The sequence below is a fragment of the Coenobita brevimanus genome, chromosome 111, assembly GCF_032717465.1.
Source record: "Coenobita brevimanus isolate Jiangsu-jjx chromosome 111, ASM3271746v2, whole genome shotgun sequence".
Classification (NCBI taxonomy): Eukaryota; Metazoa; Arthropoda; class Malacostraca; order Decapoda; family Coenobitidae; genus Coenobita; species Coenobita brevimanus.
Genome location: NC_137064.1, coordinates 31,551,501 through 31,566,500, shown reverse-complemented (window position 1 = coordinate 31,566,500; position 15,000 = coordinate 31,551,501). Strand labels below are relative to the sequence as shown.

General features: G+C 43.5%; 1 protein-coding gene across 1 annotated transcript in view; it reads left to right on the top strand.

Moving 5' to 3' along the window:
• Positions 1-15,000, top strand: part of LOC145417856 (uncharacterized) — a 58,133-nt gene that overhangs the window by 33,691 nt on the left and 9,442 nt on the right. Inside the window, exons 2-3 of the mRNA XM_080286475.1 lie at positions 9,872-10,579; positions 13,498-13,616. Of these exons, the coding sequence (XP_080142601.1) occupies positions 9,872-10,579; positions 13,498-13,616 (827 nt within the window). The remainder of the gene's footprint in view (positions 1-9,871; positions 10,580-13,497; positions 13,617-15,000) is intronic.

The following is a 15,000-nucleotide window of genomic DNA, read 5'->3' as shown; positions in this document are numbered from 1 at the left end:
TTCTTCCATTTCTCCAGTACCTCTCCCCCTACCCCTACCATTTCCGAACCTTCTCTCCTCCTCCTTCTCCTCCTACGTGGTGTTTTGACTCCCTGTGGCCGTGACCCTCATTTCCCTCCCCCTCCCTCTGCTCCTTGTTTACTCCTCCCTTCCTGCTGTACCTCCCTGTTTACTCCACCCTCCCTCCCTCATCCTAGTTGTACCTCCCTGTTTACTCCCTCCCTCCCAGCTGTACCTCTCTTTACTTTTCCCTCTACCCCTTTACTACTCCACCTCCTCCCTTTCTTTCTCCTCCTCCTCCTCCTCCCCATCAGTACCACCCACGTATCCAGCCAGCCTTACATTACAGATCAGGGGAAATATTCGTAAAGGATCTTAACACCTTCCAGCCTGTGACTTATTTTTTCACATTATTCTTGCTATCTCCAGACAGTTTCATTTTAGGAGCTTAACAACCGGAAAGTCAAATTGTCCCCATTAATCCCTTCCTACTACGCCTTCTTCAAGTTGAATGAGATCTTATGGTAGTAGTAACAGTAGAAGAAAATACGTCGTTGGGTTGAAAGGGTTAGATTATTTAGCCGCGAGAACGTCTTTTGTGGTTTATTATTGCTGTGCTAAGATGATTGTATTTTGCTTAAAAAAGACCCATTATTTTGAAGGGGTTAGTGAAAAGACCCATGATATTTTGAAGGGGTTAGTGAAAAGACCGATTGTTTTGAAGGGGTTAGTGAAAAGACCCATTGTTTTGAAGGGGTTAGTGAAAAGACCCATTGTTTTGAAGGGGTTAGTGAAAAGACCCATTGTTTTGAAGGGGTTAGTGAAAAGACCCATTGTTTTGAAGGGGTTAGTGAAAAGACCCATTGTTTTGAAGGGGTTAGTGAAAAGACCCATTGTTTTGAAGGGGTTAGTGAAAAGACCCATTGTTTTGGAGGGGTTAGTGAAAAGACCCATTGTTTTGAAGGGGTTAGTGAAAAGACCCATTGTTTTGAAGGGATTAGTGAAAAGACCCATTGTTTTGAAGGGGTTAGTGAAAAGACCCATTGTTTTGAAGGGGTTAGTGAAAAGACCCATGATGTTTTGAAGGGGTTAGTGAAAAGACCCATTGTTTTGAAGGGGTTAGTGAAAAGACCCATTGTTTTGAAGGGGTTAGTGAAAAGACCCATTGTTTTGAAGGGGTTAGTGAAAAGACCCATTGTTTTGAAGGGATTAGTGAAAAGACCCATTGTTTTGAAGGGGTTAGTGAAAAGACCCATTGTTTTGAAGGGATTAGTGAAAAGACCCATTGTTTTGAAGGGGTTAGTGAAAAGACCCATTGTTTTGAAGGGATTAGTGAAAAGACCCATTGTTTTGAAGGGGTTAGTGAAAAGACCCATTGTTTTGAAGGGATTAGTGAAAAGACCCATTGTTTTGAAGGGGTTAGTGAAAAGACCCATTGTTTTTGAGGGGTTAGTGAAAAAACAGAACCAGAGCGAATTCTAACGTGAAAAATAGAACAAGGCAAAGAGATTTACGATTATACAGTACTTACTTTCTGTGGAGATTCGTGTATGGTAAGAACTGGTACTACTCTTTTGTGTATAGAGCCCCTTAGTGTTGTATATAGAGCCCCTTAGTGTTCTGTATAGAGCCCCTTAGTGTTGTATATAGAGCCCCTTAGTGTTCTGTATAGAGCCCCTTAGTGTTGTATATAGAGCCCCTTAGTGTTCTGTATAGAGCCCCTTAGTGTTCTGTATAGAGCCCCTTAGTGTTCTGTATAGAGCCCCTTAGTGTTGTATATAGAGCCCCTTAGTGTTCTGTATAGAGCCCCTTAATGTTGTGTACTGTATAGAGCGCCGCGGGTTTTGGACTAACATATTTGCCTCTAGTGTGACGGACAGGCTCTATGGGAGGGCACGGCGGGATCCAGGTACCTCTATGGAGTCCCCCTCATCTCCCGTAGACGTGGTGTGCCCCTGTGATGACCTGAACTCTACCTGCCTCATCCGAATTCTGCCTGCCTCAGCGGAACTCTACCTGCTTCTGTGATGGCCTGGACTCTACCCGCCTCATCCGAATTCTACCTGCCTCACCGGAACTCTACCTGCCTCATCCGAACTCTGCCTGCCTCATCCGAACTCTACCTGCCTCATCACCTGTGCGAAATCAAGGGTATTTTTCAGGGATGCTCTTAACCACGAGGGAGTCTTCAGCTAAATATCATCTGAAGTTATAACAAAACAAGATCCATGGCGACGGAAAGCATGCGAAGTCCTAACTCACTTTGCCAGCGATGTCTTTGAAGCTTAATAACATTGTCTTGAATTAGGCAGACTTAAAGAAAAAAAAAAAGTCCTCATACTAAAGGGGTTCCCGGGACTTTTTTTTTTTTTTTTCCACTCTAGCTCTGTATTTTTTCCTGTTTTCTTTGGCTAGTGTTGGAATTAATCCTACGTGTACCGGAAATGGCGTATCTAATCCTGTATCGGGGTTACCCATGGTGCTTATTACCTCCCGACCCCATTGCACTCATGAATATTCCGGCGGTGGTCCCGGGGCGGCCCGTGTTTGGCAGGGTGGGGTGATGGACGGCACCTACACTACCCACTCCTATCCCCACCCTCACTACACTACACCCTCACTACACTACCCATTCCTATCCCCACCCTCACTACACTACACCCTCACTACACTACCCATTCCTATCCCCATCCTCACTACACTACACCCTCATTACACTACCCACTCCTATCCCCACCCTCACTACACTACACCCTCACTACACAACCCACTCCTATCCCCACCCTCACTACACTACACCCTCACTACACAACCCACTCCTATCCCCACCCTCACTACACTACACTACACTACACTACACTACACCACACCACACGATTCGGGTGATTTGGAGGAAAAATTTGATGGCAACTGTAACATCACCCACCACCTCCATATTCTCTGTCTGTCACTATCTGTTTATCTATCTGTTTATCTGTGCGTGTGTGTGTGTGTGTGTGTGTGTGTGTGTGTGTGTGTGTGTGTGTGTGTGTGTGTGTGTGTGTGCCTGATTTATGGATCCATGAACTCTAATAAATGTCCTACGCAGTTGACTTCTCTGGACATTAAATTTCCCTCGTCGCACATAACAGCTGCATCGAAAACCAGACACGAACCCACCTCTCACCTGCCTCCTTCCCTAAACCTCCTTTTCGTGTATTCAGCGGAAGGAACATGATCACAAACACAACTCACAATTTGCCGTGTCATACGTATGCACTCCCCCGCTTTCGTGTCTCGGGTGAGCCCTTGGCCGAACCCTGCAGTTGGGGAGGTGGTGGAGTAGTAGGTGCAGCAGTGGCCTGTTGTACGAAAGGACGAGAGAGCCATTCTACACTGGAGCTGGGAGGAGTTTGTAGAACTGAATATCGCTAAAACTCACTCTGTTGATCTTCTACAAGACCCACCAACATTTATGAAAACACCCCTGCTAACACCATCATGCCAGTCCAGTCCTGAATGCGATCGTCCTAGTATGGACGGTTGGCATTAGTGCCAAATCAGTGACATGTGAAGGTATGTGACATGTAGGAGGACTGTTGGCCCACAAGGAACGGACCTTCGTGTCTATATTCGTATTGGAAAATTGAAAAAAGTGGGACAGGGTGTATTATGGTTTGCTCTTGCGGCAGTCAAACTAGTTGATTTAGTTTAGGGAAGACCTATTGGGATGAAGGGCTTAAAATTTTAGGATATAAGGCTTCATACAGACATCTTTCACTACACTCAGAACACTATCATCATCATCATCATCATCATTATTGCTGATGTCGTCGTCAAATTATTCACAAACAGACTTAAGCCAATTTCCTATATCATCTCTGATTTGCGCTCCTCTTTCCCTCGCCCTCACCACAACCATAACATCAACCTTTCTTCATATCTCCCTTCCATGCCTCCCTCACCCCTGCCCTTGTGCCCTTACCCCTAAAACCCTTGCTGTCATCACTCTTCCATCATCTCGTTTCTGCTTCCCGTCTTTCATCTCACTTCCCTCATTTCTCACCTTCCCCCTCCTTCCCTCCCACATCCCCTTTCCTCTCCCTTTCTCCCATCCTTCCTTCATATCTTCCTCTCCGTCCTCCTCCTTTCTTGCCCTCCTTCACCTCTCCCCTCCTCCCCTTCTTCCCTCTTTCTTGTCCTTCTTCACCTCTCCCCTCCCTTCCCTTCTTCCTTCTTTCTTGCCCTCATTCACCTCTCCCCTCCCTCCCTCCCCTCACCCTTCCCCTCATCCCTCCCCTCATCTCCAACCCCTCTAACCCTTTGCCCTCCCTCACCCCGCCCAGCTTCCGACAACCCAGTAATCTCTTCATCCTTTTTCTCACTCCCCCTCCCCCCTCCTCCTTACGTCACTCCTTTTTCTCATTTCACTCCCTTCCCTTCCTCTCTCTTCTCTCCCACTCCCTTTACTCCCTTTCTTTTTCTCTATCACCCCCTTACTCCCTCTGTCATTCCCATATTTGCCCATCTCATTTTCTTTCTTTACCTTATTACCTCCCTGTACCCATCTCTCTCTCTCTCTCTCTCTCACACACACACACACACACACACACACACACACACACACACACACACACACACACACACACACACACACTTCACCCCCAGGTAATCCCTTAACTTTACAACTTCCGCTTCTAATCTTATTCCCTTCCATTACCATCGTTATATTCTGCCCCGCATCCTGTCCTTCCCTTGTCTTCTCAACTGTTTATCTATTGGCGTGTATGCATTATCTATCTGTCCTTTTCTCTTGTGTCTGAAGTTCTCTCGGTCTGTCTGTCTGTATCTGTGTGTACGTGTGTTTGTGTGTATGTATGATTCGTATGTATGTGTGTGTATGTATGTATGAATGTATGTATGTATTGTATGTGTGTATGTATGTATGTATGTTTGTATGTATGTATGTTTGTATGTGTATGTATGTATGTTTATGTATGTGTTTGTATGTATGTATGTATGTATGTATTTATATATGGGGCCAGTATGCTTTTGTCTATATCTGTCTGTAAATATGTCTGTTTTTCCTATCTCTTTATCAGCATCTGTATAAATCAGTCATCTGTCTGCCAGTCTGTTTGTCAATCACTCTGTCTATGTTTATTTGCCTTTGAATTCTGTATATGTAGGTCTGTCTGTACGAGTGTTTGTCTATTTGTTTATGAATTCTCTCTCTCTCTCTCTAGGTTACGTTTTCATTTATTGAGACATGATATCACGTACGTTCATCTCGGGTGATAGCAAAGTCGAGGGTGTGTTTTAGCCATTGCCCAGGGACGGCTTTGTTAGTGAAATGTGGGTGGCAGCGTCCGTAGAGTGTGTGTGTATGTGGGGGGGGGAGGTTAGTGTGTGAGGACTGGGGGGCCTAGTGTGTGTGGGGGGGATTAGTGTGTGAGGACTGGGGGGCCTAGTGTGTGTGGGGGGGATTAGTGTGTGAGGACTGGGGGGGCTAGTGTGTGTATGTGTGTGTGTGAGTGTGTGTGTGTGTAAATTTTCAACCCCCAGCCGTAACTACACCCCTCCTTAAGAATCCTTCCCGTAGACCTTGGCCGTGACCGTGAGTGTGGTGTAGGGTCTTCACGGTCTTCACGGTCATTATCAAGCCCCTTGACGTCTGCATTTGGTCCGGCCTTGAGACTCACGTGATGGGCAGGCAGGATATCATTCAAACCTGCATCCGGAGCGAGGGGGAGGGCTGCCTGCATGAGGGGGAGGGCTGCGTGCATGAGGGAGGGTGGTTTGGCTGGTGGTTTGGGTGGGAGGGCGGCAGGAGGGGGGATAGGGGTAGTGGTTGAGGGTGGAGGCGTTATGGCATGAAGATAGATAGATAGATGGATGGATGAGTAAATAGATAGAGAGAAGAAGGGGAGAGTAGTAGTGGCTGAGGGGAGTGGAAGCTATTTGATTGGGTCTAGCTTGGATAAACTCTGGGATTAGGAGAGGTATAGATGGATATAGATTTTTTTTTTTTTTTTTTTTATGTGTCCGACTCTAGGCAAAGGCTTCAGGGCCTATGTCTCGGGGGCAGTAGCCTATCCCAAGGCCCAGTAGTCCTCCTACACCTCCACATGTCACCACTTCGGCGCTAACACCCACCGTCCATATTGAATACATGCTAGGGATGTCTCATACAGGACTGGTGTATTGGTATTAGCTGGGGTATTTTTACGACATGTCGGCGGGTCATCTGGTAGATCAGGAAAGTCTGCTTTTTATGAAATTCAAATCCTTAAATTGTCCCCTGCCCCAACCAGGATTCGAACCTCGGTCCATCAGGACGGCAAGCCGCCTCTCTACCGATTCAGCCACCGCCTCCCCCATAAAGTTAAATTGACCGATAGATTGATTGATATACAGAAAGACATCTATCTATATCTATCTATCTGTGTCTATCTACAGTATCTACGTACCGAGAGAGAGAGAGAGAGAGGGAGAGAGAGAGAACACCAATCAACGTGTCACCACATCCTGTACCCGTTGTCAGTAGTTTTAGCCTAGAATCACAATGCAAGAATCATCCTCATTATAGAGTCATGAATATTATCCATTACACGTGTGGAAATCTGAAGTCCTGAGGTGTGATTCTGACCTCCCTGATTCTTAGCAATTTACTTAAGAACGTTTGCCTACCTACTTAAGTGACCTCGACCCTCTTCTTTGTTGTTTATTAAGATTGTGCAGGAGAATGTCTTGTACGATAATAAGAGTAGTATCAGTAGTAGTACGTAGCAGTAGTAGTAGTAGTAATGATAGTAATAATACCGTAATGATAATAATAATAATAATAATAATAGTAAATAATAATAAACTGACAACAGCAATAATAATAATAATAATAATAATAATAATAAATAATAATAAACAGTAACAACAGCAATAATGATAATAATAATATAATAATAATAATAATAATAATAATAACAAAAATAAGAAAATAATAATAATAATAATAATAATAATAATAATGGCAACAACAAAACATCAGCAACAACAACAACAAGTGATAATAATAATAATAATAATAATAATAATAATAATGAAGAGAATGAAAACAATATATATATTTTTTTACACGTGACAAACATCCCCTACATCTTTCATCTCAGTGTCGTCATATTGGAGGGACGATTTGACTAGTAACCAAGGAGACTCATACCTGTTTCATATAAAAACTCATTGAATACAAACACAACTATATTTAAGTGGTGAGAGTGGTTCAGTTCCGTCAGATAAAAACAAACAGACTTCTCATGTGTGTGTGTGTGTGTGTGTGTGTGTGTGTGTGTGTGTGTGTGTGTGTATGTGTGAAGCGAAATGCAACTCCAGAAGGCATGACTGAGGGTTGAATTATGAGTGAAGTTTTCCCGGTGAGGCCCTGGAAGTCGTTAGCCGAGTGAGAGAGAGAGAGAGAGAGAGAGAGAGAGAGAGAGAGAGAGAGAGTGAGTTGGGGGGTGAGTTAGTGAATGAGTGAGAGAGTGAGTGAATGAGCGGGTGAGGGAGTGAATGAGTAAGTGAGCGAGAGTGAGGGAGTGGTCAGTGTCCGCCTGTTAACGAGCATTGTGTAGGGGGGAGCAATGCGGAACTGGCTCGCCTCCTTTGTTTCCAGGCCTCTCCAAGGTTAACAGCACCGCAGTTGTCTTATTGGCGGCGATGGTTAGGAACTTAAGGTGGAAGAAGTATTGGTATTGGGGCGCTCGCCATCCACTCGCTCGATGTAGTGCTGCTTTGGGTGTCTGCCCATTCCTCTCATCCCTCCGTCCTCGTCTGTCTTCTTTCCTTCATTCTTTCTTCTTCCTTCTGCTTATGGGTGACTCTACGCTGAGTGACAAGCCAAATGGTTTCCTGTACACCAGGAAACCATTTACTACGCTGGTTGGTAACCATTTATCGTAACCAAATTATGGCACCTGGTTGGTTTAGTGAGTAATTATGGCTCTTCAATCGGATTGAGCCGGTGCAGGTTTCTATGCAAGGGGTGGTTGGGGCTTATTGCTCACGTAATGCCACTCAGGGATGAGTGAGGCTGGTCACTCATCTTAAATGTCAGGACCAACTTGCCTAGCCCCGGACTCCTAAGCTACTCATAGGAAAACATAGGATTGGGTGATGGATGGGTGGATGGATTGTTTAGTTTTAGGGGATAGAGCTTATTCCAGTTCATTTGGGAATAAAGTGTTCTCCCTAACCTGTACTTCTCTGTATAACTTCCTCTTTGTATCATCATCGTCATCAGTTACCATCATCATTATCATCATCATTATCAGTAACATCATTTTTAGCATCATTTGTAGCGTTCGTTACATATGAGATGTAGAATTGTTTACATCATCAGCATCATAAGTGTCATCGTTATCATCATCATCATTTGTAGCAGTAAATCAAGGGTAGCATTATCAGTATCATCATCATCAATCATCATCATCTCTAGCAGTTTTGGTTATATTTATGAGATGTAATTTTTTTTGGGGTGTCCTTCATATCATTTTGCTGCAGGATCATCACTAGCAGCATTAGCGTTTATTTCTTATCTGGATCAGAGTTATTTCACGCGAATGGAGCTCCGAGTTTTTGAATCTGAGTGGATAGTTTGACAAGATTTTATTAGATTTTGACACCGCTTCCAGACAGTAATTAGAACTGTTGAATGCAGCGGTACCTAGTATGGATTATTATTCAGGAGGAGGGAGTGTGGGGCAAAACTCCCCAGAAAACCATTAATCGATGATATCCTTGCCATCTTTTAACTCTCTCTCTCTCTCTCTCTCTCTCTCTCTCTCTCTCTCTCTCTCTTTCTCCTTATGTTATAGATTTTTACAGACGATTTTACTCGGTTTTGGAGAGACTTTTCAAACTGGTGGCGGAATAGTCTTCATCATTCCCCTTATTACGAATGGTATCTTCAGCTGAATAAAATCGTCTGGCAGCTACAAGAATGAAATATTAAAGACGCCTCGTGCTGATGGGGTCAAGGCAGTCAGCGCTGGAGGTGGGGTTTGGGAGGGGTTGGGGATGGAGTTTTGCTTGATTCACCCCCCCATGGTCTCCCCTCCTTCTCAACCCCTCTGATTTAACGACGCTTTATTGCATTTTATTGTTCCCCTCTCCAGACGATTTTATTCAGAGTAGGAGGTTAAAGAAAATAAATTTAACCCCTCCAGTTCAAAATGTCTCCTCTAAGCTGAATATAATAAGGCAGGAATAAAAGATAAAAAAAAAAAAAAAAGTGAAAACATAATTGAACTGAAGATTTTAAAGACGAGCCTTGATTATTGACTATCATTTTTTGCAACAAGATTTGGTGAGAAATACGACCCTCATTATTTATTATCATTATTGCCACGAGATACAGTGATAAAGAGTAGCATTTCGTATTTACCGTATCATACTTCACGAAATACACGGAGAATACCTCGCCTGTACGCTTGGTCGCCCTGAGCACTTTCACTTTACTGCCTTCTGAGAGTAATGAGGTGGGTGGATGTCACTGCCTCTCTCTTAGCTTAAATATTTTGTCATAGCTATCCACAAATTTTACGGTTGACGGTCATTTTCTTTTTGTAGTAAACGTTCTATAGAAAATGTGGGTAATATAGGGGGACCTTCCTTAAATACCTGACGTTTCCAGCTTTTGTTGTCTGGCTCATTATTGTGGGACGGACGATGTTACCCTCATGGATACCAATTTTTTGAGCTCTGAAAATTCTCTGACCTACCTAACTCACGCTTTCGTTAATCTTTAGTGTGGCCCCATGTTTACTTGTTTTTTCTTGCACACTTGTGAATGTTCGCCTGTTGCCTCGTGTTAATGTGTTTTTCCTTTTTGTTGTTACAGGACTGGAACCCTCGCAGCCTGTCCTCCTTCTCCACGTTCGGCGGGGGTCAGGGCTCGCCTCCCCTCAGCGGCGTCAACGGCCACAACGGTCACGCCAACGGGGCCATCCACGTCAACGGTAATGGCGTGGGCAGCGAGGTTAGCGTGGGTGTTGGCAATGGTGGCACAGGAGGATTAAACAATGGCAATAGTGTTGGTAATAGTGGTGGCAGTAGAGGAGTGGATAATGGGACTAATGGTGACAGGAACAGCATCTCCGTACACGTGACATCGGGCAAGACCAACGGCATCGTGACGGTTAACGGTTCAACGCCACCCGATATTTTGAACAGCCCTGACGTCATACCTGCCTGCCACAAACCCTCGGTGCTCAAGATGGCTGCGGCGCTCAACCACCACCACCACAATCTACCACAACATGCGCACAACCTCACAAATTTCACCCTCACCACGCACAGCAATAGCAACAGTAAACCCCCTGAATTGGTGAGTCTCGGAAACCACACCAACAGTAACAAGCCTCTTCTGGGAACGCCCGTGTCACCTCCCAGCGTTGAAGGGGTGGTGAGAGTGAGGCATTTCCACAGCAAAAGCCTGGCTGGAGATGAGTTGCCCCCCGTCATACCCCTCCCTCCCAGACACGGCCACTCACGCTCACTGGTGGAGAGCATGGACCACCTCCTCCCTGGCCACAAATCTCCGGATGGGGTAGGTATTTTAGATTTTCAGTAGTTCATCCATTTTAACTAATTATTTTATACCTAGCTAACTACACTACTAGAGAAATTCTAGAACTGTTGTTAGTGTTAAAGAATGTTTTGTTAGTGTTGCTGCTGTGAACGCAAATAGATATGCACTTTACAGTAGATTACAATTCTCGATAATTCACAAGTCAGCGGATGGCGTGAGTATTCTGGGTTATACTGGAACTTGTATTGCTGGAGAGGGACGCCTTCACGTGGTGGCACTTAATACCTTGGCGGCTGTGCTGACCGGTCATATAAACCCCACAACTCCCTCCTTATCCTCAGAAAGGGGGATGATGACCTGCATAAGAGCAACTTCTACCTGCAGTCCACCGGGTTCACGTTCAAATGAGAGTGGGGCTACAACACTGACATCTACTACTAATACAAACACACTTAGGTATTTTTATTCAAGCTAAAACCAGACGGAAATTTCATGCAAGTACTGAGCTTAAAAAAAAAAGAAATGGAGCAAATCTTTTCACCATTGTATGCTTCGATGTTATATTTTTCACGATATATAATTACAACCCACCTCATGTATCGTATAGCGGGAGAGGGTATAGCATCCTTTGTCTGCTCCTCCGTATGAAAACTCTCTATCTCATACCAGATGCTAACCTTTCTAGTCCTTATTCAGCACCCTCTAGTCTTATTGCTTAGGGCTTTTGTTAGAGGTCTGGTCTCTGAGCCATAACTTAGAAGAGAAAATCCTCAGTTATTATATCTGCCTTTCTTACCCTGTGATTGGTAAGGATTTCTCTTTGCACACTATCATCTGAATTGAACAGAATGAAATACCCAGTTGTGTCTACAGCAGCGAAGTGGATAATAATAAAAACAGTGGTTGGGTGAGGGAGAGAGACACTATCTATCTATCTATCTATTGCCAGACGCCATAATCCCGTACGGGGTGACCATTTGACTCTGAGTTATTTGATTTACAGGGAGGGGCACTAACCCTCCACCAACCCACTTGACACGTAGGGAGCACGTATGGTTTGGTTATATGGTTACCACTCAGCGTTGCAAATGGTTTCTTGGCTTACAGATTAGAATTTGAATTCTTTATTTTCTTTAATGTTTTGGGCAACACAGAATCCATCTTTAGAGAAACGTCAGAGATAATATAGAATTCAGGGTCTAACCTGTTTCTCTCTCGCACCCAGCCTTTCCAGTTGTCACAATGGATCATCTAAAAATATATATATATTTTGAAAGATCTGCATCCCACATTTATCTTTCATGGGTGTTTTTTTATTTTAACACAGTGATTTCCATTTACTTGTCTAACTATATTGGCTTCAGCTCCTTAAAATACCGTTTCCTCTCTGCATCTATTGTCTTGATAACTTAAAAGACATGATTCACTGGTATATCGAACACTATAATGGTCTTCTTGAATTGCTCAGAGGTTAGTCGTCTCGATAATGTCGAATTAGGTCATAGTGATTAGTTTGGGCGAGTTACTTTTGACTTGCCTCCCTTGCAGTTTGCCTCATCCTCATCTTCGTCCAATGCTGTGTAATATAACTTTAGGCTCACCCTGTAGAAAGACAGTAACTTCGCGAATAATTACACATGACACTTCACTTGGCCCCCCTCTGTTACATATAGCTGTTAACATCACCTCCTTTTTACTCCCAGCATTTACACTACATCCTCTAACATTCTGTAGCAAGACAAGGCATTATATAGTTACTACCATCTCTGTTAAACTCGGCATCACACATTATATTCTCAGCTACATATACGCATCCTCTCAAGAACTGTGCTTCTGTGCTGACTCCCGACTTAGGCAAACACTCAATTTTTGTCTGGCAACTCGCAACTTTCCATCTTGCTGGAAGTTTGCTTTTATTTTGTCTGTTCCATCGAAGACTGACATTGCACTTCCTTCTATTACCCATTTACCTTACGCTCTTGGATTTGCTGAGTATATACGTGAGAGATTTCACAGGAGGGAGAATTTGACAATCCTTTCATCTCATTACTTTTTTTTTTGTTCGTCTGTATAGTTTCCGCCACGGACGCTTTACTTTTGATGTCCTTACATTTCTTTAAAATTTTAGTTATCCTTCCATTGGGGTTTCGATCAGAGGCCTTCGATCTAGGCCTGTATTATCTTCGGTTAAGGAGACTCACTAACACCTTTTCCTATGCGATTTATTTTTTGGATATGCCTGATTAATATCCTTCTGTACGTTATTTGTGCCGAGGATGGCAATGTTGGAAGGATTCACGTAACACAGAATAGGGCAGAAAAGTGTAATAAACAGAATTAATCGTTTAGGAAAAGGTATTTATTAGGGAGCTTCCTTAACCGACGGTATTACAGGCCTCAATCTGTTGCGGAACTTACATCTACAAACTCTTCTCCCATGTATTCTGTCCATCTGCTTATGTCTTCATCTCTATTTTTTTTTCTCTTCTCGCCGTGGGTACTTCGATCAACGACCGCTGTTTTTCTGATGCCTTACGTAGTGGTGTTCCTTAATCACAGTCCTGTCCTCTCGCCGTCTTGATTTATATTAGTAGAGACCTGTTTAGCTATACTTGTTTTTACCTCATCTTGGCCAAGATTTCCGTCCTTTTACAGCTTATTTCACGTGGCTAAGTGGCAGGAAGAGACAACGCTGTGGCTTCACATCCTTTTCATAACATCTTCGTGACTAGCACTGTTATCCCGTGTTTATTCTTTACAACTCAGATTTCAAGAAGGACAGATGGCAGTTTTAGGCCAAGTCAGAGTAAAAGGAGTGTAGTGCCTTTCCTTTCACCAACTTGCTTTCTGATATTGACCGGGGGTATCTTAAGCTGTACTTCCCTTATCCAATTTTGTCTTACATGTCTAACCAAATTCCTTTCCTCGTCCTCAAGGCGTACGTGAAGGAAGTGAGTCTGTTCTTGGGCCCTGCTGACCGCCGCTTCGGGTTCTCGGTGGTGGGCGGCGTTGGTGAGAAGTTCCCCCCCAGGATTGAGGAGATCGCTAAGGGTGAGTACCGATCTTGATATTTTGTGGGGAAGAGAGTTGTATCTTCATTATTATTATTATTATTATTATTACTGTGGTTTTTGTTGTTATCATTATTATTGTTTTATTATTATTATTACTGTTATTATTACTACCGCTATTCATGTTTTATATTTGTATGAGCTGGAAGTTAAATCTAAAATTACTGAAGGTAATTACAGCTGGAAAATTATTACGCCCCATCATTATAGTTATTTTAAAAGACTTTTTGCACCGCCATGTTTAATTTTAACATTTGAATGACAGAATAATTGGAGTTTCGCATCCTGTTTTCTGTATATTATCGTTTTCTTTGTTTATAGCCTCCTTCCATTTTTAGTTTCGTATATTTTTCGTTTTTGAGTATTGTATCATCATTCCTTATTTTTTCCGTATTTTTTTTTCTATTTATGCAACCCGTTTCTTGTGTCTTATTTACTTCTTCTCTTCTAAGCTGTCAGAATAAATGAATAAATTAATTAATAAAAACTGTGTTAAATAAAGCACTCTAACAGTTTCCCCCTCCCTCAAAACACACACACACACACACACACACACACACACACACACACACACACACACACACACAGAGGGAGAGAGAGAGAGAGAGAGGTGTTGTGTGGATGCTCTTGACTGCCATGTTGCTTGTCGGATTTACGTCTCTGTTTTTCCCCTCCTTGCACTCAGGGTCTGTTTCTGCTTCCTGGTGTGTGTGTGTGTGTGTATGGGTGGGTGGGTGTGGGTGTGTGTGTGTGGATTGCTAAGTTTTTTGTGTTCATAGGAAACTACGAAGGTGTGTGTGTGTGTGTGTGTGTGTGTGTGTGTGTGTGTGTGTGTGTGTGTGGATTGCTAAGTTTTGTGTGTTCATAGGAAACCACGCAGGTGTGGATGTGTGTGTGTGTGTGTGTGTGTGTGTGTGGATTGCTAAGTTTTGTGTGTTCATAGGAAACTACGAAGGTGTGTGTGTGTGTGTGTGTGTGTGTGTGTGTGTGTGTGTGTGTGTGTGTGTGTGGATTGCTAAGTTTTGTGTGTTCATAGGAAACTACGAAGGTGTGTGTGTGTGTGTGTGTGTGTGTGTGTGTGTGGATTGCTAAGTTTTGTGTGTTCATAGGAAACTACGAAGGTGTGTGTGTGTGTGTGTGTGTGTGTGTGTGTGTGTGTGTGTGTGTGTGGATTGCTAAGTTTTGTGTGTTCATAGGAAACTACGAAGGTGTGTGTGTGTGTGTGTGTGTGTGTGTGTGTGTGTGTGTGTAATAAAAGTCGGGAGAGGGGAGAGCTTATGCCATGTATGTGAATTCTGTAGGGTTATTGGTGTGTGTGTGTGTGTGTGTGTGTGTGTGTGTGTGTGTGTGTGTGTGTGTGTGTGTGTG